This window comes from Polypterus senegalus, chromosome 5 (genome assembly GCF_016835505.1).
Source record: "Polypterus senegalus isolate Bchr_013 chromosome 5, ASM1683550v1, whole genome shotgun sequence".
NCBI lineage: Eukaryota > Metazoa > Chordata > Cladistia > Polypteriformes > Polypteridae > Polypterus > Polypterus senegalus.
In genome coordinates this window covers 114,879,104-114,905,163 of record NC_053158.1, presented here as the reverse complement: position 1 = coordinate 114,905,163, position 26,060 = coordinate 114,879,104, and the positions used below count along the sequence as shown (strand labels likewise).

At 34.6% G+C, this 26,060-nt stretch overlaps 1 protein-coding gene across 5 annotated transcripts in view; it reads right to left on the bottom strand.

The window, feature by feature from the left end:
• The window catches only part of asic1c (acid-sensing (proton-gated) ion channel 1c), a 1,167,770-nt gene that overhangs the window by 149,696 nt on the left and 992,014 nt on the right, over nt 1–26,060 (bottom strand). The window contains exon 3 of one of the 5 annotated variants that reach the window (XM_039753241.1): nt 15,908–16,035. The exons of the other annotated variants lie outside the window; for them this stretch is intronic. Within the exon in view, the coding sequence (XP_039609175.1) occupies nt 15,908–16,035 (128 nt within the window). The remainder of the gene's footprint in view (nt 1–15,907; nt 16,036–26,060) is intronic. 5 annotated transcript variants of the gene reach the window in all.

Below are 26,060 nucleotides of genomic sequence, written 5' to 3'. Positions count from 1 at the left end.
GAGAGCCAACTCTTCTGCAGGGGTTAGGTCTGGACCACGTGGACCTCCACCTGATTTTTGCTTGTCTGCCTTCTTATTAGCTTTAAAATTTATGTTTTTTTATATATGATTCTTTATGTCAACAACTCTTTAAATAGTTATATATAATATTTACCAGTTTGAAGTATATTCTTGTACTTCACTTTAACCTGCTCCCATGTTCTCCTTGTGCTCATATTTGATCTGGAATTATGATATATTAAATAACAATTAATCTGACACATAGGAAATGAAACGCTGCATTCAGTAAGTACAATGCACACTACTTAGCTTAATTTGTCGGCCACTTTTTGCCAGCCGTCTTTTCTGGTTTGGGCTGCTTTTGCGGTGTTACCTCTTGTAAATATTAAATCTTGAAATTCTTCATATCCTTCAAATAAAAGGTCCTGCTCCGCTTGTGTGGAAAAAAAATGCGCCCGTTCTTTTGTCATTTTGTTGCAGCCTATCAAAGACTTGATGATCATGTTTTCTAGACTCAATATAGATGGGCTTTTCAGTCAGCGCGGGTGCGTGCATTTATCTCGGATGATTAGATCCAGCTAGACTAATCTATTACACGGCTGCGTTTGAAAAACCGACTTATCCCGAATGAGTTTCACCGGCATTAACTCATCCAAGATGAGGCATCTGATCTTGGATGATTTAAGCAACGTACAGAAAATACCCCCCAGTTCTTGCAAACAATCTGTGAAACAACAATAAGCATTACTGCTATTTTTTTCTTGATAAAAACATGTAAAAAGCATTGCATTTTTTGGCTTAAAAATTACATTTTTATTTTTTACTGTAAAATGTGCTAAACACTAAAAGTATGCAGTCAGAAGTATAAAAAGTATAATGATGCAAATACTATGCAGCATCACTTCCTGCTTCAATCCTGCCAGGCTTTGAAAAAGTTTTGTACAGATCCTCCTTAGATTTTTTCCAATTTCAAATAGTATATAACATCAGTTACCCACTTACTTGAAAGAGGTGAGTTAGGATTCTTCCTGTTGAGCAAGATAAGTCTATGTGCCAATAGTGAAGTAAAGGCAATTACAGTTTCTTTTTAATTTAAGCTTGTCTGGAAGTACACCAAACACAGCTGTTAGTGGATTAGGAGGAATTGTGACTCCAAGGCTGTCTGAAAGGCATTTAAAGATTTTGGTCCAAAATTATATTAATTTGGTGCACATCCAAAACATATGGCTCAAAGGCTGGAACTTGACTGTAACTTTTGCAGGTTGAATCTTGCCCTGGAAACACATTGGACAATTTTAAACGAGACAGATGCGCTTGATATAGAATTTTAAGTTGACTAATTGTATGCTTTGCTCATACAGAGCTAGAATGAATTCCATGCATGGCTGCCTTCCACTTCTTTTCTAAAATGCTGAGTATGAGATCCTTTTCCCACTGTATTCTAGGATCCTTGAAAGGGAGGGACTGTAAAAAGTTTTTATATTACAGGAATGCTGTCTGAGTCCTCAAGACTGATCAATATTTTTTCTGGAATAGAGCTTGGTGGGAGGTGAGGAAAATTTGGCAGGTTTTGTTTAACAAAGTTTCTAATTTGGATGTAGTAAAAGAAATGTGTTGCTGGAAAGTTAAGTTTGGAGTGTAATTATTCATAGGATGTGAAGATGTTGTCTGTGTTATAGATCTCTAAGTAATTTAGTTCTGAATGTTTTCCAGACATTAAAAGCTGCGTATGTTTGAGAGGGTGGAAAAATGTGGTTATCGTACAGAAGTGCCACAGATTAATCCTTCTCTATCTTGAAGTATTTCCTACATTGGTTCCATATTCTGTGTGAATTCGGTTGTTAGTATATTGGTGATAACTTGTACTTATTGGAGTACAAAGCAAGGAATATAAAGAAGTACTACAGGATTTTATTTCTATCGTGGACCAAGCCTGCATTTGTTCATTTATTTGTGCCAGTGTCCAGGTTTTTATAGCTTGTGTATTTGCTGCCCAGTAATAAAATTTAAAATTAGGTAGAGCCATGCCACCTTCTGCCTTAGGTCTTTGTAGTGTCGCCCTTTGGATACGAGGATGTTTTGAATTCCAAATAAATAAGGTTATGATTGAATCTAACTTTTTAAAAAATGATTTATTGATGTATATTGGAATGTCATGAAATAGAAAAAGAAGCTTAGGAAGGATATTCATCTTGACAGTGGTAATTCTTCCTGCTAAAGTGAGATGAAGGGTAATAATAATGTTTTTAATACAAACTGAAACTTCTGGACTGGTATACAGTAGTTTGATCCATGCACAAATGTTCTAGCCAAACCCAAATTTCTCCAATGTAGTGAAAAGGTAGTTCCACTCAACCTTATCAAATGCTCTTTCTGCATCCAACGATAATAATATCCCTGGGGTGTTAGACATTGTGGTTGAATATATTACATTAAAAACACATTGAAAATTGGAAGCTAAGTGTCTGCCTTCAACAAATCCAGTTTGGTCTTGTCATATTACTGAAGGAAGCACTTCCTCAATCCTTCTAGCTAGGACTTTGGAGAGTATCTTAACATCATTGTTAAGGAGTGAGATTGGTCTGTATAATGCATATTGTAATAAGTCCTTATTTTGTTTAGGAAAGATGGTAATTAATGTTTGGTGAAAAGTTTGAAGTAGAATTTTATTATCTCTAGCTTCTGTAAATGTTGATAATAAAAGGGGAGCTAACTTAATTGAGAATTTTTTATAAAATTCAGCAGGGTAGCCATCAGGGCCTGCTGCTTTCCCACTCTGAAGTGAGTTTATAGCAGCTAGTAATTCTGATTGTGCCAAAGGTTTATCCAATTACTCTGCACCAAGAGTATCTAGTTGTGGTATCTGTAATGCATCCAAAAACACATTACATTGTGTCTTGTCTTCTTTACGCTAAGTCATTTTGACACCTGGCATGTTCTTGACCTATTCTGGTAGTTTCACTGACTGAAGACAGATTCACTCCTCAACATTACTGCTTGTATCACTGTTAAGAGAGTGTAATACTTGGGCTGCTAAAAATATTGTTAACAAGATGCTATTACTACTAGGCACGCCTGCAGGTGAGAGGAGAAGAAACGGCTATAGTGTTGCTTGGGTAATGCTTGGGAGTACTATTTTTAGCATTGTCTTTATAGTCATGGTGACCCTCGGGTCTAATGCTAGGGAATACAAAATATGGACATAATAAATATATTAAGTTTGAAAATGTGTTCTAAGCAAATCCATTCATAAAGCTATATATGTAATATACTCCTCCCTAAAAACAAATGTTGATTATTCTGCTCAAACAAACTAAAACAACTTTACAACAGATTACAATACTAATGTTGCCTAGGTACAGCCTGCCTTTATGGAAAGCTTCTTTAAGAATAGACTGCAGCTGAGTGTCTGTGCACTCTTCTAATCATCTGTATTGTTAACTCCTCATGCTCGGCAAAGTGATTGTATGAACGTATGTTCTTCTAACATGTATCACATTTTGCCTCATTATTGTTCACTCAGTGGAGTAAAACAACTCCAAACAACATATCACTTACTTTCTGCCATTGCCTCACATACACAGCTCCACTACTTTCACTGGTGGACTGCAGCACTGCCAGTGTGAATGCAGGGCGATGATAATACGAAAGGAAAAGCAGCTCCTGTTTTAAACAATATGACACATTTAATCATGTTCTCATCATCAAATGCTTTTTTTTAAAAAAAATTATAAACTTGCATGTTATTGAAAAATCCTTTTAATGTAAACATCGATGCTTAAATTAAAAGGTCAGGAAGCATCAATATTTTAGTATTGATCTGCCCATTCCTAGAAAAAAGGCAGATGGGAGGATCGACAGGAAAACAGACTGGCTGAGACTGTGAGAAGTAGACTCAAAAGACATGAAGGAGGTTAAAAGGAAAAGGAAGACAGAGGCAGAGATGGAGAGTGAGAGTTCCCAAGCTGAATGGAGTGAGGCAGGTAGTAAAAGGGGTACTCCTACTGAGCACTTTCTTGGAAGTAGGAGTGGCCCAATTATCTCTCTGCAAGAACCAAAGGTGTGTGGCGGGAGAGACGTGTGGGGCTCGATGGGTTGTCCTGCATACGCCAAAGGAAGGGTGGAAGGGAATGGAGACCCAATATGAAGGTTGACTGTACTTGTTGACAGCTGAGTTTAAAGGGAAGCATTGGGGCTCATTGTTTTAATAGACTGTCTCTGGTTTTTAAACTCCTTGTTTTAAATAGATTATTTATTGGACTGTTTTTAACCTCCTCCAGCATCTTTTATTTTTAGATTATTTATTTACTGAACATTTTAGAGCAACTGCACTTTGACGGAGTGCACTGTTCATTTGATTATTTTTAATAAAAGCACAGTTCACTTTAGGACCTACCCCCTTGCAATACAATGTGTGTTTTGTCCTTATCTGCCAAGCTCTTCACAGTCATGACTATCGACAGTGTTGGGTTCAAGAGGTTCCCAAAATGGCAGTGGGAGCATGTAGCCAACCCTCACCGTCACATAACCACAGAATTAAATGCAAATTGAAAACAAAACCCATTCTTCATGAATATCAAATGTTCTCTACTGGGGGTATCTGTACAGTATATGTTACAACCATACATTTATGATGTTTGCCTTGTTCTTTTAAACAGCCACATTTATTTATTAAACAAAATATAAAATTATGGCCTACTGTCAAATGTAAAACAATTGTGGCTTACATTTATAATAGAAGCTGCAAAATAAACATTAAATATTACATATTTTATAAAAATATTATTAAGCAATGTGCACTTCATTATATATTGTGGCTTTTGTGCTCAGTTAAACAAATGCATTACATGCACAAACATACTTACCAACATGAGTTCTGAAAGAGCCCAATGATATTTTCTAAGGATGTGACTGATGGAAATGTTATTTTTCTTGCTAGCACAAAAATGCTTTACATATATTTTATATGATAATGTGAAATGAAAAACTCCTCAATAAACCATTAATGTTCACAATTACATTTAATTTTTCAAAACTTCTTTCCAGAGATCATCTTGTACCAAAATCTACATCAGCTAACTTAAATTATTTTATTAAAATGATTTTAAAATGATTAGAAAAATAGTCATTGCTAAAACAATACAAATTAAAGTGTTTTTATTCCATGTTCTGTAATGTAAGGAAAGATTTCACTTCACATTTTACAGACAAACCTAGTGATCAGGTCTGTTATTTTCAGCAGGAAAGTACTGAGCAGACAGCAATAGATAAGCAGACATCATGCAATAATTTTCACAAGGGCAGTCCTGAGGGGGAAACAAAGTGTTATGAAAAATGATGATAGGCAAAAAAAGGACAAACACATACAACTGCAGAGACTTTTGGACAAGACAAGAATCTCTTTTAAATATCTCCATTAATAAAATGTAAAAAATACAGTGAAGTCGGGATTAAAACATAATTAAGTGCCCAAAATAGCATATAAAGTTTGACATTCAAGAGAACCTGTATCCTGAAATAAATTAAGATTTGTATTTGTGGTTGTGAGGTGTTTTTTATTTAGTTTTATGGAGTTTTAAAATCCCCAAACTGTTGAATACTATTATTTTGACTTGCTGTATTTTACAGCATTTTTATAAATCTGTTATTTTAAAATTAATCGCACTATTTTAATTTCAGCATAATCTGAACCAAAAGCAGACAAAGTATTGTGTATTATTTTCTAAATTATCCTCAATCATGATACACCAATAACATGCAATTTATAATCAATTAATTAATATCACTATCTTTGATGTCTTTTTAATTTAACTGTAAACATTTAGCACTGAGAAGAGAAAGCAACTAAAACAAGCTAAAATGGCTAATTAACCTACTGCCCAGAGCTAAAAAAAAGTCCTTATGATACTGCAATTAGAAGTTCACTAATTTAAAATTCTCTAAAAGCAAATGTCCCACGAAACAACTATGCACACTAGCATAGAATCATCACTCATTAACACAGCCTGTACTCAAGCATATTGAATTGTTAAGATTACATATAAAATGCTCTCCAGTCCTGAATTATTCTTGGGGTCATTGTTCTATGAACCAGAAACCCTATCTGCAGCTTCATTCTTTGTAGTGTTAATGGGCTCACATCAAATAGAGAGGGAACTACTTTAGAAAGTTTTGGAATCTAGTGAGGCTTGTATTAGACTCTTTCCCTTATGAGGTGATGGTTCCCCAGGAGGAGACTTGGTTACTGCCCAAGAAAACACAGGAAGAGATATACCTCATTGTTAGTCTGGAAGCATCTGAAAAGATCAGAGAAGAACCGTAATAAGCTCCAGGAATGAACATTTGAACAGTATGTTTTAAGGGAAAACTGTGTCATTGCTGTTTTTTTAATCTTCTCTTCCTTCTGTCATTTCATTATGAAAAAATTACTATTGGATAAATTATTTTTAAAAAATTACTTACAATTCGTACAATTATATAATTATTTTATGAATTACCTTCTTAGCTTAGAGTGCTATGGAGGACTACAGAGAATTGTTGCATTCACCAGCAATACCATGTACAAGACAAAAACTAGTTCTGGACAAAACTCATATACACTTGCAGGACCCACTCACTAATACAGAGCCAATTTGCAGTAGTGAATTGATCTAACTGGTATGTTCTAGAGAATTTTTTCTTGTTTGTTTTTTTTTTTCTTTTTTGATGAACTAGATCAGCAGGAGTCTCCACCAACATAATACAAAATAACATACTATTCTCCTTACCACTGCAAGGTGGGAATGACATTTTTAATTTCCATTTGTGCATGATTTTCATTTTTTAAATACTTTGTCGTTGCATAATTTCTCTCACTGTAGAAATGACAACAAAACATAATCCATTTATCACTGTGCATAATCAACTGTCTATTACAATTCCTTCCACTTGTTCCAAAGTTTACTTAAAAATGGTGGGTCATGGTATTTTGTTTATTCATGCATACAAGAAATTTAAATGTATTTTAACTGTGGTTTTTCTCTTGTCTCTTCCAAAGAGATCTAATTCAATTAATGTAATTTTACATTCTGGCATCTACTTGTGTGGTGTTTCACATTTAAGCAACTGTTTTTTTTAAAAGCTGTGTGAGGTCTTGCAAACACTGGACTGCATTAGTAAATTACTTCCATTGTTTTTTTATCCATGGGTATGACATAAATTGTCCCTTGCTACAGCAGTTATTTTAATTATGCGTTATATGCAAAATATTCTACTAAACATGGAAACCTGAGGTTTTTGTATTCTATGTGTATACACACAGACACACACATATATATATTGTCACCCATGTGCATCTGAGGGACACCTCAAAGACTCTTACTAGGTATGTAACACCCCACTCTGGCAAGAGGGGCATTGCAGGTAACAAGGCTTGTAAAATCATTTTTGTAAGTTTTTTTTTGTTACTTTGTCTGCATTTATGTCATTGAGAGTTAAGATTACATTTTGCTGCCACATTTGTACTTTAACCATATTAGATTTTTATATTTTTGTTTGTCACGTTAAAGTAATGTCTTGTTCTTTTGTCCTCATTTTCCACTAGTCTAATTAAGATATGGGCAGTCAGTCTGGCATAAGGTTTAGCCTTTTTAGGTGCATTTGCATATAATGTGCAAAGCACCTATTGTGAAAGCTCATGTCTGTTTATCTGTCCGTCTGTCTGTATGAAACATCGTCTCCCTGTGGACCAGTTTTGTTGAGATGTAGCACACTTCTTCAAGGAAATTTGTTGAGACAGTTAAATTTTTGTTCAGATATCTCAAACGTTTCACTCTGTACAAAGTTTTAAAAAATTCAAAATCTCCCATTGGCGAATTTGTACAAACATCTTAATATGGAGAAACATTATGTGCAACTTTAACTGGGAATGAGTCTACTGTTTCAGTTTTCCACAAGAGTAGTTGCTTGAACTTATAGAGTTTGTATATTTTCCTCTTCTACTCATCTGACAGCCATTTGGATGCCCAGTGCAAGTGAGTCAAATGCCTGGCAGAGTGTATGTGTGCAAACAGCACAGAGGTTCCCTTCTTCCGTTGCTTCAGGTAAGTTAATTAATAGACTACAAAAAAGTTGTTTCTCTGTCAATAAATGGAATAGGAAATCAATTATATAAGCACATAAAATATTGAATTGACGGAACAATATTATTTGCAGATTATTGTAAAAAACTGCCATTCACAACCCTGAGCTAAATAGTGTTTTAACTAATTAAAAACACGGGAAAGAAGCAGCTGCTGTAACTATTTTAAACACAGGATGAGTTTCAAAATTGGCAGCGGCATTGGGAGGTGGGAGGCTACAGTGACTTAAGTCCCTGACCTCTGGAGCCTAGCCTGTGATGGTTCAGTCACAAATATACATGAACAATTATACCAGACCCCTGATCTTGCCCATCATATACCATTTGTATTCCAGTTACACAAAAAAATCAGATATTTCTTATTTATATAATTTTCATGAATTACTGTTTTCAACTGATATGAATTGGTAGCTGGGAACTTATTTCCATTCCTTTTCTCCTTTCATAGGATAATATTAATACTGATTTTAGTATTGCTCATTTTGTATTAATAGTTATTTTTCAATTGATAAATTATTGGATATTACTTTATTGGATATACTTTTAAAAATGTAATGTTTAAAAAATCCGAAGAACAATTAGTAACAAACCCTCCAACTCTAACACATGTCAGTTGATGCTGTTGTCACATCACTTGAATTAGAATCTATAATAAATACTAAGCCGCAGCAAGCCTAATTTTGCTCTGTTTTACTTCCATTTTAAAGTGCTGTTAAAAAACGCATATTTAATGTTGTCTACTAACTTGTCACTTTTACGTTTGAATATGACTAATTGTTACAAACCTACTTAAAATACAAAAAAATAACTGACTCTTAGACACAGTAAATAAAAATACAAAATGTTCCAACTTTCCTATCGGTTAACTTGGTCAACCAATGCACCTGGGTGTTATGGCATGCATACATTGTCCAATATGTTTCTGTTTTTTCAGTTATTGACCAGCACTACTGCTATCTAATAAATGTCTATTTAAATAAATTTCTATTATTCTGAGAAATTACTTTTTTTTACTTCAAAAGAATTGCCTACAATGCCAAGTCAAATACTAAACCAAAAATGTCTCCTTGGCATCATAAGGGGCAAACAAACCTTTTATCCCACATGTCTGTAATTATGCATGATTTAAAAACAGATGATAGCTTATTGACCCATTAACTTCCTTAGTATTATGTTTGTCCCTGAAAAAATTAGTCAAAAGCATTGATTTTTTTTCAACAAGAAAGAAATATTATATGCATGCACAGTTGGAAAGGTATCTCTAGTGCCCACTTCTTTCCTGATACAAATTTAGTGCACATACATTTTGTAACATGTTTTGAAACAGTCATCAACGCATGCTGATGTTGATACCAAGACAGTAGAAGTGTGTTTCTTTGCACAAAATTCTTATTTTTTGTTTTGCCTGGGCACAAGAGGATGGAATGACAGTGCCTCATCTACGAGATTAATGTACACCTTGTCATTGTAGACTACCACAGTGCAAAGCTTAGTGACTTACAACATTTCCTCTGACACAAACAACAGTTGCTGCATTGTAAGCAGTGCTTAGGAAGCTAATGTCTTTCTTGTCTTTCTACTTAATTGTTAACATTTTTCCTTTTTGCCTCACACTTACTTGCACAGACAGCGAACCTTCAGGGAACCAAATTCACCAGGCATATCAAGGCGGTTCAGTCGTACAATGCTGTATGCATCACTTTTACTGTCTGTGTCTACATATGTTGACCAGTTCAAATTGTCATGACTATTACTTGATTTAACTAATCGTTCATTTCTGGTTTCTTCTAAAACTGTGTTTCCAGCTTTTCATTTACATGCCGTTATGTTTTGGTTGAACGCTCCTCTCCTCTCATGAATATAGATGAGGTAACTTAAGAGTGGCAAAACAAACAAAAATATTCATGATTTTTTTGTAGCATAATGTTTTTATGCACTAGACAGGAGCAGAATACTATCCTGAGAGCCATTCAAGCTTAACACTGTGAAGCGGTTCATTAAACATCACCCCAGTTCTGACAATCTTAACTTTAATTGCACATAATTCCAAGCTGGAGTCTTATTCTGGGTTAACACCAAAGAGGTTAAGGGAACCTCACTCACAGTGGTAGCAATGCACAACAAAGAGTAAAAAGAAATACACAAGTGTGTGAATAGGAAATACTCATAATAATTTACGTATGTTAAATGTATAGTGACTGAAAAAACACAGTGTCAATGCCAATGTGCCTGATAGAACTGGCTAGGGTGATGACTGAGACTACAATAGAAGTCATTATACTATCAGTAAAGCAAAATATAGCCATAGTAACTTCCCTTAGCACTCTGAGGTGAAATCAGATGATGGCTAAGTTTGCTTTAAGATGTAAGGAGGAGCATTACTCATGATGGGTTTAAATTTAGCTGCTATCCTCCTTTCTGTAATGGTTTAAAGTCAGTCCAATATCTTGTAGCTGGACTTTTTTGGTCATTGATTTTCCTAGTCATATGACTTTACCTGTCTCCTACCATAAAATGTTGAAGTCCAAGATGCTAATATTATGGAGATTCCTGTTGGTGTATATTAATCTTCTATGGCCAGTTCATTATTAGCATATAGCATTTAACAAAAGCAGTAACATACAGTTAAATAATGTGTAATCTTTCTATTACCAACCTTATTAAATAAATGACTCCATGTTGTGCTGGTAAAATACACACTTATGGTTCTATTATCACTCATTGAATAAAGAGAAAATATTTTAAAATTGTTTAAGAAATACTAATGTTGAACTTTAAAACACTGTTAAGAAATCAGATGTCATTTGAAAATTACTACGCATATGAGTATACCTTGGTTATGCAATAAAGGACTTGCCCAAAAGCTAAGTGGCCTTGTAGCATAGTAGTTAGTAGCTGCTGTCTCACATATGATATGGTTACATCCTCATAATTTATTGCTTAGTCCCGATCTGCCATAATTACACTTTTAGTTTTAGAATTTTTATAAGCTCACCTTGACCTCTAAAAATAATTTTGATCATGTTTTAGTGGTTTTATTGCTCACATTTATTCTAAAACTTGACACATTTTTGTTTAACAGACTCAAAAATGAGTGTTCTCCTGCGACACCATTTTGTTTTTCTCATTGGCACCACCACTTTGAAAAGTACTTGTGGATGGTTGCTGTGTTGTTGTGAGGCAACGTCAATTAGAACTGTGCAGAGCATAACATTTCCAGGTCAAAAGGTTATGTTGTGAACTTCCTGGTTGTCTTTGATGAGATTCAATCCAAAGTACTTTTGTGTTCATTCTTTGTTGTTCCTGGTTACAAATATTTTAGCTCTGACTTTTTTACTACAGTTTTCAATTTATGGTTTTCCTCTCAAAGCTGCTGCCACCTTGGCCAGTTAAAACCAAGAACAAAATTAAGGACTGTTTAAAAGTATGAAATCCCAAGATGGAGGAAGTACAGTCTAAAATGAATACAGTCAGAGAAATAAATTCAAAAGCAACAAATAGTTAATCTTGCCTCTGATATTTATTTTACAATTTTTGATGAAATAGTGATTTTGGCCAATCGTACCCTTACAGAGAAACAAAAATAAGACTAGAAGGGATAAAATTAGTAGTGTCACTCAGACCTTAATTTTCAAGGGTTTAAGTACAATTTGTACACTTTCATCCACCCTTTGTAAACCTAGGAAAATGAGCCTTAGTGTTTCAGCTCTTTCTAAAATTTCTCTCACTGTAGCAATAGTATGTAAAGGTCAAGTACACAGGTTTTAATTGATTTGAGGGCTGTTGAAAATTTGATTATTATATTGTTACTGACCACTTTCAACATTCTTCAGGTTCCACTAAAACCTAAGCCTTAGATTTGTTCTGTTAGTAGTAATCTAATTGATAGTGCAATTTTGGAATACATGACCCCTCAGATCACTGTATTTTGATGTACACTCATCCATTGCCCAAATTAAATTGGGATTCCCATGGTTACAATGACATAATGCTACAATTAATTGGGGTAATAAAGAAATTACTCACTGGAACTTTTTTAAGGTCAAAACACTGTTTAAAACAAGTAATATCAACACTTCTCTTTTGTATCTGTGTTCATGATGGATGTGCCTGGAGCCAATGCTTTATGTCATGACCAGACTTTTTTTTTAATATTTGTTCTTAATTTTGTTATTGATCTCTAAACATTATTTTGATCTTGTTTTAGGGGTTTTAGAGTTTAAATAATCTAACAAACTCATTTATTTTGGTGCTTAATACATTTTTAACAATTTTAAAATAAGCAATATTATACCATTTTGTTTTTCTTATGGTTATCACCATGTTAAGAAATAGTCGTAGATTTTTGCTTAGTTTAACTGGAAGTGTACAACATGGAACATTGTGTATAAAGGTTGTGCTGTACATTTTTTGGTGTCTGATTAGATTTAATCCAAAATATCTATGTTCAGTCTTAGTTGTTTTTCAGTTCCTGGTTACAAATATTTTTGTCCTGTGTCACACACGCGCGCATGGGAGGCAGCTAAAGGGCTCGAGAGAAGGCAGTTCTGAGCCATGTCGGGATGTGGCAGAGCGCACTAACTCTCTTTCTCACTTCCCTGTAGACCTAACCCGGGAGGTTCCACCTGTCTCTCTGGACGTCACTTCTGGGACCGAGCCAATGGAGACAGACCTTGCCAGCTCCGGCCCCCCTGATGTCACATCCGGGACTAAACCAATGAACAATGAACACGTGCCCGACCCTTATGACCTCACTTCCTGTCTCCCCCTTTAAAAGCCTTCCCTTTTCCCTTCTGTGTCAGTCTTGTTTTGGACTCTGTTGTAAGCACTTCAGTGCTGGTATTTGAAAGAAAACGAAGTTGCAGCCAGGATACCAAATTACATGGGTGGCTGCCCCAAACCTTTTTCTGTCTTTGACTCGTTTTGTGACACCTGATTTTTTTAATAAGGTTTTGAATTTACAATTTTGGTCCTTGTTATGTTTTCCCTTTTATTTTTTGGTTACTAGTTTTCCTGACACCACTATGATTTGCTTGACTGTCCATGTTACTGCTTTTATCACTTTGCTTGACATTTTTGAGTTCTCCTGATTCTACGTAGTTCCTCTCAAAGATGCTGCCACTTCAATACACTATATGTAAATCATATAATATTCAATCAGTTTGGCTGAATAGCCTGATTCTGCCAGTTTTTGATAAAGTGAATAAATACATGAGTATGCTGCTGACCAGTACATAGTTGTTTATATGGCTTTGGTTCTTCCATTGTGCCGGACTCAAGGAATGTCATTGCTATAGTCAAAAGAGAATGACCATAGTATGCTGAAACTAAATAAACTTATAATCACTAATCATTGAAAGGACTGAGTAGCAAAACATGATCATTGCCTCGAACATTGTGCTCTAAAAAAAAGAGGCATGAAGTAGCCATTAAGGAGTTGGATTTTTCTAATGTCACTCAAAAAAACTGAAATATCTTACATATTTCTGAACAAAGAATTAAATGCTAAGCAAATGTTATTGAAGATGTGTTCATATTTGTTTTCTCCTAGGAACCTGTTTATTTTCAAAAACACATTGTTACATTACCTCTGTATTATCTGTGTGCCAGGATTTTAAGGTTTCTTACATTTCCGTATTATTGCAGTAATTTGTCTTTTTATTAGAACTTTTCTTTCTATCTGTTTTCTTAAGCACACTGAATATTGCTCTGCTGTAGGTATTTATGCTACATGTGGTATGAATCAGATCAAGCAGGATATCATGAGCATCACTGGCAAGTAGCAGGGTCAATATTCCATGCTTATGTTTCAACTAATGAGCACGAAAGAAAAGAAACGTTGCTAATTTAAAAGAGAAAACTATTTGCTTTGCTTAGTTTATATTGTTTAAAGTGGGCTCTTTTGTTAGGACGCTTTTGGTGAGCCATAACTTGAGATGTGCACTTGAAGGTAATGCAGACTGCTTTGCTAGTTATACATAACAAAACTTTAATCATTTTACTGTGATTTGTGCTGACCACCACAGTAAAATTATTGTTTTTAATGATTACCACTCTTAATGTTTTGATTATAATGCGGTTTTCTGAGTAGTTATGCTTGGCACATCAAAATAAAATAAGTGATAAAACAGCCAAACAAAATTCAATTGAAATCAATTTATTCTTGTATAACATTGTTCATTGAGCACTGGCTCAGTGTACTGCAAAAAGTTTACTGCTAGAGTACAATTTACTTCATGTACAATACATAAATATAAATAAATAGAATAGACAGCAAAATATCAGTTTAAAATTGACTAACTTAAACAAATGGTGATAGTATAAATTCACTGAAATTATAATTGAGATATAGCCATTTTTAAAAATGATAGTGTTATTATAACTTGGTTTTATTTTAATTTTTTGTTTCACAGTAGTCTTTGTTCTTCTTTAATGATTTTGTTTTTCCACTATGTTTTTTGGGGTTAGAAGTCTACATCTTTGTTTATTGTTTATTATGGGAACCACCATTTTCTGGTCAGTTTTGTCAGTACTCAATATTGCATTGCTATATGAGGATGACCGTGAGTGCCCAAAGTGTGATGTTATTATTATAATGGTATAAAGGTCAGTATCATGCACTTATAAATTGTCCAAGAGTGTGGATACTATGCAATTAAAATTATACGTGTTATAATAGCTCTTTGGTTTATGGACAAGAGTTTGTAGCTCTTCGCTTTGAATTTTATCTTTTTCAGCTTAATTCTCTAGTTTTTGATTTTTGGTGAAAATGTGTCTCCTGCTCCCATATCCACTTGCCTAAATAGCATTTTCCATATTTCAATCCTTTGGCAGATCAGTTGCAAATGTTTACATTTTTTGAAATTTTTTTTTCAATCTTTTCTATTTATTTCTAATCATGGTATCATATGTAAGTGAGTGACTTTTGATGTGGGTACCTGATGTCGTCAGCTTCTGAAAACATGGTTTTTATTTGTATTACCTATGTTTATAATTGTAATGAATGTCATAATTCAAGTAAATACAAAAATGGTTATTTACATACTTGTTTATAAAATCCGTGTAAGCTTTTAATTTAATGTTTCACTGTATTTTGACTTTTTTAATTTTTCCATCTCCTATGAAAAATGTATAACAGGCCCCTAAATAGAATGTGTGCCATCCCCTAGTGTAGAAAAGTCAGCCTTTGTATACAGTACATAATCTGTGAAGAGAGGCATATGAAGCAGCACTGAATTTCTGTGTTATGGATTGCTAAAGTTCCGATGCTGATTGTAATATTCACAGACATTTTTATATATTGTAGGTGTAGTTGGCCACTATTATTATTCATTACCTCTAAGCCCAAATACTTCCCCTCCTCAGTTTTGAAAAGGCCTCTCTCAAGCAAGAAATGTTTTCTGTTAGACTTGAGAAATAGAAGACAATAGCTGGCCTAAGGATCTGCACGTGCCTTTGAAAACAGTGAAGAGGTAACATTAGCAAAATCTACCCAAGGATTTCAATTGCCAAATGTACATTAAATATTTAGCTGAATAATTGTAAAAGTGCAGCTAGGTACACATGCTTTAATGACGTATCCAAATATGGCAAGTGAAGAAACACACTAAATAAACAAAAACAAGCTCCATGGAAAATTAGGCAGCTTGACTATCAGAAATAGCTGTTTATTATATCAAAGAGACAAAATGGATTAAGCTGTTGTGATGTAATGAGAGGTAAAGCCACACATATTTTAGCGCTCAAGAGTCTCAGTGCAGCATGCAGCAAACCTGGCTGATACACTACCCGCTGTTCTTGCGTGGAAACAAACGTCTGGAAGCCTGGGGCGACCCCAAAGCCCAGTTCATGAATATATGGTGGCTCGAAGTGGCTATGAAGTTGCACCTTCACACCGGCCTCGTATGATGTTTCCTCTGTGAAAAATGATTGACACACCAAAACAAATACACAAATAAAAGGAATAGGTACATTTATAAATGCAGAATTTCCATTTTAGAAATAAAGACTGACTTTTCATGTATGTAAGGAAAAAAGGAGAAAAACTGTAAAGGTTTCAGAAAGCATGAACTAAAACCCAAATAAATTGTACTAGAAATAAAACAAAAGGCATGGTGTATATAATAACATCTTTGACACCACATGTGTGTTTACTTAAACTAGACCAGATAAGACAATGAGAAAATGCCCCTTTTATTCAATAGTGCTTGACTAAGTTTTAAAATGCCTAAGTAAAAGTTACAGTAAGAAGACAGAATACAGAAACAATGTAAGAAATATATTTTAAAACTGTGTTTAGTTTCTGAAAGCATTCATTATTTATTTTACTAAATCTGAAAATGTAACAAAGCAATCTTACATTACATATAATTATGTATATTACATTACAGAACAAAACAATATTTATCTGTAGTTATATAATCTTGCCAATGATATTCCACGATTACCAAGTTTTAATTAATTATAGTATACTTTGGTGAATGCATTCCTTTAAGTATATGAAATATTTTAAAATTTAAAGATTATGATTAATTAAAATTTTAAAAGGTCTAACATTTTAAAGTGTTGTTATTAACTGTTTTTACAATTTTCTATATTGAAATATGTAGTATACCTAATCCTTTGTGGTATATCTTTAAAAAATGTAATTTCCTACAAAAACTATCTGAGCATTTTGCTTATATTTTATTTGTTAATTTGTCAAGTATTGTCATAGCACCTAGTTAACAACCATGTAAAGCGCAGAGAAGAAAAACACATATCACTAGCTTACAGACAAGATGCACAACAAAACAAGTTACCATTAGAATCATGTTTTAAATGTAAAATACCAATTTGTGGTTCCAGTAAAGCCATATGTTCACAAAGTACTGATATGTTTTCAAAATAATTTATATGGATTAATTTAACTAAAGTATAAAGCTCTTTAGTTAGGAACTTAAAATCTTTGTTTCCAGTATCCAAACCATTTTCTGATCATAGTTTATTTCAGGATCACAAGGAGATAGAGCCTACTCTTCCTAAAAAAACAGAAACCCAGCCCATGGGCAGATAGCCAGTCCACAGGGTATGTGCATTCATACTATGTTAATTTAAATTTGCCAGGTAAAATGAGTTTTTCAGATGAAGCAGGACATCTGTTTCCTGAGAAAAATGACGATATAATCTTAATAACAGAAAAAGTACAAGCTTCACACACTTAGTACCTAGGTAATGAACCAAAAATAGGTCCCTGGAGATGTGATTGTACAGTTATTATAACCACTCTGCTATCCCAAATAGTACAACATTAACAAATGTGTTGAGTTTCAACATTATCTTTGAAATGAAGTAGGAAACTTGAGCTTCCTGTGAACAATGAACACACATACAGAAGCTGTAGGCTTTTGTTCCAAGCATTTTTTTGTTTTTTTCAAACTCTTGTGTGATTTTGCCAAAGGTCTGGTTTGTTGAAGTAAATGTAAACATACCAGTTGCAGTCTGGTGTGGACCAAAATAACTGTACAGTGATAATTTGAATATAATGATCTTGGAGTTGTACTAAGAAAACCCTGAATATTGAATGAATGTGATGTGACACAAGCCTATTCAAAAATGTTTAAAATATTTTAAAATTATTTAATTAATTATTAATTAATCTTCTATATAAATAACAAGTGATGCATTTGTCATGTGTATGTGTTGATAATTAACTAGCTGCTTTTAATAAAATACGTTGGGGGGGAAAAAAGACAATCCACTAAAATCCATTTACAGTACTTAGTTGTATAGAAACAATTTCTGACACAGTAGAATGAGAGTAGATGTAAGGAGAATAATGTCTAATTTAAATAGAATGTTCCATAAACCAAAATAATTGGTTGTAATTAATAAGCTGGCCAGAACCTTCCAGGACTCAACAGAACAAAAGGCTGCAAAGCAAATGAAATGTCAAAAAGTAAAACATTTCAGCTAACTGAATTTCTAGATTAAATTTAATAGTGGTATTTTCTGTTTTGAATGAAACATAATACTGATACTGTAGGCATCTATATTTTCCTTAAATTTTCTTTAAATGGGAGTCAAAGGGTAGCACACTTGGTTCATAGGCTTGTACCCTGATCTAGGAAAGATCATGATGAATAGCATTTGTTGTCTGTCACACTTACTCTTTAAAGGTCACCATAGCTTGATATCAAGCAAAGTCATTTTAGAGCCAAGTATTTAGGAATTTTGGAGACATTATACATTCAAGATAAAATGTTACATGCATGTACAATAAGTGCCTTATAAACATGAAATGAAAAGAAATATAACCTACATGAAAAACATTGTAGCTGGATAAAGTTATGTCAGTATCTCACAACTTTGTGGTTGATTTAAAAAAGTTTGTACATTAAACTTCAAAATTAATATTACCTCCAACTCTATATAATTTTCTTGCAAGCAACATTAAAGGAACATGCATCTTCTTGTCTAAGAGTGTAATGCTATTATCATGGCAGAGAAGCAATCACTGTCTGGTGTCTACTGTATCATCATCTGTTGCATTGTTTCCTATTGCTTTGCCTACTGGTTAAACTAGTTTCTCTTGCAATGTAAAAATCTCCAGCTTATCTGTAGTTTACTTGGTGCTTCCATGTCAAATAAGAGAAAAACTCTCCATAAGGTCCTAGGCCTTATTCTTCCAAATTGCCAAACTTAGTACCTATCTTCAGAAGGCACTTAGTGACGTTATTTACTAGATGCCTAAATAGACTAAAATCATCTAACCTCTACAGATGATCAAACTACTCATCCTTTCATGAAATACAATGAAAAAAATAGAATGATCTAAATTCAGATGTAAGCATGATGGTTTATATTTTTAAGTTGTCACCTGCTTTCAATTTTTCCCTCATGCTCATGTCTTTTTGTTTTACTCTGTAGTATAAGTGTCAAAAAATCAGTGTGAAAAATCTGAAAGTGTCACGTGCTTTTTTGTTATATAGGATCCAGCAGAAGGATTGCAAAAAATTTTGACTTCATGCTAGTCCACTCTACTATACTCACATGGTTCTTTCAACTATTTCCACTTAGCACTTGATGTTAAGTTTTTACAACATCATTTACAAAACTCAATATCATAAATTATTCTACTCTAAGGTATTTTTTTCAAATGATAATGTTAATCATTGTAAGAAATTTGTTTGTATGATATTGGGAGTATGATAACCTGCAAATGAGGGCTGCGAATTATAGCTTATAGTCACTGCAGCTTTTTTTCATTTAGCTTCTGTTTCAATATCCTTTTTTTTCTTCAAGAGATGGAAAGTACATGAGAGATACAAGAGACAAACTATGCATATGCAGTGTTTTACATATTTCACCTTTAACGCCTCTCTTCTCACCAGATAACAGTGAATTTTGGTCATTCTGATAGCATGAAGATGCAGTTAAGATTAAGCCTCAGGGAAGAGTGTATAGTTGTTGACATCCAGACAACAAGAAAGTAATTTAGAATAAAGTGGAGTAGGACGAGGAACAGCTTCAGATGCCAAAAAGTGTTCACGTTTTTGTTTTAAAGATATTCTGAGAAGATTTCAGAGGTTGATTGTCAGCATGATTGTAATAAAACAACAAATACACCAAAATAAAGAAAAGGATGAATTATTAATTCTGTGCGGCATCACTGTTTACCATCTTGATGCTCATTACAATATGTACATCCAGGCAAAATTAATGAGATGGTGATTTGGACACCTTTTCCAACAAAGCTAATTTTATATAAGATGCCCAAAGATGCTAGTAAAGTAGCAGCATTGCAATAACAATGACTGAAATTTTTTAACTATTTTAGAATAGTGTGTATCTATGAGGGTGTGTATTGTGTTTTCGTTAATGCACATTAATCTTAATTTTTAACTGAACTTTCATTAAGACTTTTGAAAGTTAAAGTTGTTCTTGTCCAGTAATACTTTTGGCAGGGGCAAAGAGTATGTACAGTAACTTACTCTGCCTTTCTTACAGAGTCAGCCCAAAAACATTGACAATCAGGAGTTTTGACAAGGGAACTAATGAAAGCAACAGTAAAGCAGAATAAAAAAAATGAAAAATTAATTACTAAATCAAACATATATGTACTGTATAATTCATGTGCAAAATTAGATTGCCTTCATATAAGACTAAAAGAAACAGCATGTGTTTAGTTAAGCAATGCAAATATTCAGGAATTCACATACATAAATACTGTATGTGTGTGATATTGAACTCTTACTTGAACTGCAGTTTTCACAAGGCAAATCATATTTGTGCAAAGTGACATGACTCTCTATAGACATACAAATAACAAAAATATAATTTTGATTATATGAAGTATTTTTTTCTCTGCAGCACTAAACAAAATATCTCCCTCTGCCAAGGTCAGCTACTTCAAAAAAAAAAAAAAAATAGACTTGATGTCATCCATACATTTCCTGTTCTATGCACACATAGACTTTCACAGTGAAGTACATTTATAGTAACAGACAACTTCAGATTTTATTTGTGCACATTTCTGTCCTGCATTGGATTTGTTTGTCCAGGGCTCATCAGCAGCCATATGCTGCTGTAAATCATAATTTGAAATAAGTGGTTGATAAAGGATAGACAGTTGAAACCACCAATTTCATTATAATTAGTCTCTATATGTATGTTTTTGCTGTGTACCATTCAAGGGATGTGCTCACTGTTGACTGGTTGATTGTATTTATGTTTGTACTTACTGTATGTTTTACAAGATGTTTTTAGTCTATATAATACATACTGCTGTATCTGGAGAAACCCTTGAATTAAAGCAGGATCTGACCATTTCTAAGTGTGCCTAATACACATTCCACATCTTTACACATTCTCTCTGAAATGGTGTTACATAGTTAAGGGCCATATGCAACTTTTGCACTTCAAGATGCCATTTCAGGGTGAAAGTAGTTGAAGTGCATTACAATACCAAGAAGTGGTTACATCTTACAAAGCATAATTAGAACCTAATTCAGCTCTTGACTTTGTATATTCATTTTTACATTGCTGCTACTACACTTTTCCAACTCTTTGCTCTTTATAAAGCCTACTTAACACTGAAACTCTGAAAGGTGAGTGCACAGTGCTGACAAATACACTCAAGCCAAATTTAAACCATTTTGGACTGGAGGAAGAGATGTCCTTTGGCAAAAATGTACTAGGGTCCAATGAGAACTACATTTTAAAAGGTTTCCATGTGTTTCACATGGAAGTGGGCAATAATTGTTTTCTGTACTTGTGTTTTCCTTTCTTGGAAACAGAAATTTCAGCTACTTTGTTACCCATGACCTTCCCTATTTTTACAGAAAGATAATTTGGATAATATTAATTAAAGTAATTAAATGGAAGCGAATCAGGGCTGATTATTTCTATAACTATGCAAGAATATGCAAGATTGCTAAATGATGTGTTTTATGGAAAATGCTACTACAATAAGAATTTAAGTTTTTGGATACTAGAGAAACAGAGCACATTATATTCACATTACAGCACTATTATACACACATACAAAAAAAGACCAAAAACATTTTTAGCATCGCACATACATACAGAATGCAACTGTACAGATAAAACTGGAGATGCAACTGAAATCAGGGAGCAAATAAAAATGACTAACATATTTAAGCCACTTTATTTCTTTCATTAAATATAAATGCCACAGCTCAACACACTCTTTGCAGATGGACTGCATAAACTTTGAAGTTTTCAAAAAATTGAAAATGTTATAAATTCACTACAAAGAGGGAAGGCTACAGATCCTTGTGACAATCCAGCAAAATTTTATAAACAGTTCTAAGTTAAATTAGCCCCTTAAAGGTGGAGGTCTTTGAGGAAGCTACAGAACATAAGATTCTGACAGGCATAATACACTAATCATAAGTCTTTGCAAAATAAATTAAAGTCTGTTTGAATGTGTATCCTGTAGACCAATCTCTTTTCTGATTAATAGTAAGATCCTGTTGAAAGTTTCAGTGAAAAGACTACACGAATTGCTCCTTTTTTAAGATCTCACGGTAAAAAAAAATTCTTACAGGCAGATATCAAGTATCAAATATTCAATGTGCTATGATAACAATGAGGAGGATTGTACGCCAGAATGAAAATATCAGATCTAGCATGGAAAGTCTATGAAATGATTTAAAGGTCGAGGCTCGTCAAGGAACCAACAAGGATTTGAAAAACCAGGATGTAAGTTAATAACTGTCATCAAAGACAGAAGCACTAGACACAGAAACTGCAGTCAGAAGTATTTATAGAAAAGGTCTTTAATTTACCGTTTTTAAATTAATTCTAACTATTGCTAAAGTTGACATTTTTGGCAGACAATCCAAAGCTTTGCTACAAACCAATGGGGATCACTGTCTTCTACAGCTAAAGAAAGATGATGTCACATGTCAGAACCCACAAGCTTAGCAATGAGGGTCATTGCCACAAAAAATATGGAGTAAAACATAGTGATGTATTGTGACATTGGTATGTAAACAATAATTAAAAATAGCAACAAAATATCATGATCATATCACATTAAAAAACATAAAAACATAAAATGCTAAATACCAAGCATAGATTCGAAAAAATAAAAAAATGTAAACAATTTTGGCAAGAACAGGTCATTCATCCCAAAAACCTTGCCAATCCTTTTGACCTAGATTCTCCAAAATAACATCAATTCTAGATGTGAAGGTCTCTAAAGGCCTGCTCTATACCACACTATTTGGTCATTTATAGCTCATACTTCTCACTCCCAGAATCAGCCTAGTCACTTTCTTTTGGAATTTTTAAAATACATTTAGGACTGTAGGTATTTGGACAGTGACACAATTTTATTAATTTTTTTTTCCCAACCCAACCCCATCCAACATCACCGCCAGCCCAAAACCCCCTTTTCAAGGCTGAAAAGAATTTGTGAGCAGGTCGCTTATTATTTCAATAAATATTAAGCAAGTAGAAAGGTCTGGATTTGATTCCAAGTGTGGAATTTGCCTTTGGAAGCTGCCACTGTTGACTTTAAATATGAGGATTGAGGAGCTGTCCATGCAAGTAAAACAGGCCATCATTAGGCAGAGAAAACAAAACAAACCCATCAAAGAGACAGCACAAACACCAGGGGCCTCATGCATAATGCTGTGTGTAGAATTCACACTGAAACATGGCATATGGACAAAAAGCAGAAATGTGCATATTCACAAAAAAATCCAGATGCATAAATCTGTGCGTATGTCAACTTCCACTTTCTTCCACTACATAAATCCAGGTCAGTGTGAAAAGTAATGCATGTGCACGCGCCTGCCGGCCCACCCAGACTCCTCCCAGCATGCCTCTTTGAATATGTAAATCAATATAAATAGCCCCATATGTTTTGCGTTCTATGAAAAGACAATGGCAAAAGCAAAGGGGAAAAAGAAGAATTTCAGTGAATACCAAGTAGAGGCAAAGAAAAACATACTATTTGTTGGTTTAAGGAGTGACATAAACAGCAAAAGGAAGTTAACTGAGTGACAGAGTGGCGGTGAAACTCAAAAGTTCAAGTTCAGAAAGTCGCACAGTGCTCAAAATAAGAAAGAAGTGGACATATATCAAAGTCACCGTGAAAAGGCGCGTCGTAGCCCACTATCTCAGTGTCATATGGAAACGTATTAGGGTACAAAGAAATGAAAAAAAAACTGGGACACAATGTGAAAAAAGATGTCCAAATGCCAACTTTAATCTCAAAATTTAAATTTTCATAATGAGAGGAATTAAAGCATGTATTAAACATGGGGACACGGTGGCACATTATTAGCGATGAGCTGGTGCCCTGTCCAGAGATTGTTCCTGCCTCCTGCAAGATGCTTGCTATGCCATGCGCGACCCTCAATGAAATAATTTATTGCAGCAGTACTGTCACTTTCAAACATACTAACCCCTGATTCCTGTCCTTCTTTTTCTTTCCCCAAGTACCCAATCGTCACACAATCAGCTCTGTAACAGATGTCAAGCCATCTGTAAGCTTAGATTCTTCAAAATTTGTGGAACACTGAAATATCTTCATAGTACATGTTGATTTATTCCATCCATCTATCCATACAGGATCTCGCCAATCCCAGCAAGCATACAGCGTGAGGCAGGAGCAATCCCTGAACGGGGCACCAGCTCATCGCTAACGGTGTCCACCGTGTCCTCACATGTTTAATTATTAACAATATACATTATTTAAATGAAGTTTAAAATGTATCTGTATAATGTAATAAACATACTTTACTGCATTTCATCTTAAAAATATCAAGAGTTTCAAGAAGATAGCACTTGGAAATCTAAATTGAACCAGTTGTCATCTTATGTAAATACGCGCGTTATAAAGTGGCTCAGTTTGTGCAATATTATAACTGTAGTGCAAGTTTAGAGTGAGGTGATTGTACTTATAAGTACAAACAGTTCTATGAGGAGCACTTGATGGACTGATTGTGTGTGTTTAGAGCTCTTGGGATAAAACTGTTTCTGAAGCGCGAGGTCCCTACAGGAAAGCTTCTGAAGCATTTGCCATACTGTACTGGATTGTTCAAATAGACTGTGCGCATGGCAGAGGCAGCATGTGCTAAATGCTGTATCCTGATAATCCTCTTTCCAATCAACTGCTGTAGACCTGTGATTCCACACTCAGATATAGTGGGTTAAATACTCAATGGTGCACTGAGAATAACAGCGCTAAAGCAGCTATAGTATTTGGAATAGTTTGGCCATTCTGTGCACCATTATATGGTTACGAGTTGATTACAATCAGATGCCTTAAACTTATAAACGATATGCGGTTAATTTCAGTGTATCTAATAAAGCCGTGCCAGGTATGTGAATCTAAAATAGAAAGGGAAACCACACATGAACAGTAGCACTGCTTTGATGCTGGGTGCCGCCAGTTTGCAAAATGGAGAACATGCATACGCAAGGAATTCAGCTGGAGTGAAAATGTGTGTGGCTTTACACCAAATTTAGTTTTTATACATCGGGATGTGAGCGTGGAAACAGGCGTATGCAACATTTTGTCCGTGCTCACTGTTTCTGCATGAGGCCCCAGGAGTGGCCAAATCAAACATATAGGACATTCTTAAAGAGAAAGTACACACTGGTGAGCTAAGTGACACCAGAAGGCCTCAACAACCATGGAAGACAACTGTGCTGGATGATCGCATAATTCTTTCTTTGGTGAAGAAAAACCAATTCAAAACTTTTAGCTAAACCAAGAACACTGTCCTGCAGTGGGTTGGCACCCTGCACAGGATTGGTTCCTGCCTTGTGCCCTGTGTTGGCTGGGATTGGCTCCAGCAGACCCTGTGTTTGGATTCAGCGGGTTGGAAAATGGATGGATGGAGAACACTATCTGGGAGGTATAGCAATGGTACCGAGAATGCAGTCAGACGTCTTCTTATTGGGCACATACATCATGGCACTGCCAGATCTAAACATTAGAGTGAAGAGTTGCTCGTGTACTGAAGTGTCTATAGCTGTAGGTGGAAGCTACTGTGGCATTATGCCTATATTGATCAAACACAGGAAGCCCTGCAGTCTACTATGACTTTACGTTGTAGGAATAAAAGTAAATAAATAAAGGTAAACAATATTCGATGTCGCGTTTGAATAAGTAATATATAAATGTTTTTCATATGAAGACCATCAAAAAACATAAATCGCAAATGGAACTTTGCATGATAGCTTGGTGAGTTCTGTAGGCCCTGCTGTTTTGTTGAAGGACATGCGTGTGGCAGATTCACTGGCAGGATAATGCCCAACCTCTTGCTGCATCCAAACTGTGCCATCTTTTGCCTTTACACTTGGTGCAGCTACGTTGTTCTTATGTGTGACTGGACTTTTGTGGCAGGGAGGGCTTCTGTTCTCTTTCTCCGATCTAGAACCCTCATCCTCATCTGAGTTCACCTCTGTTATAGCATGA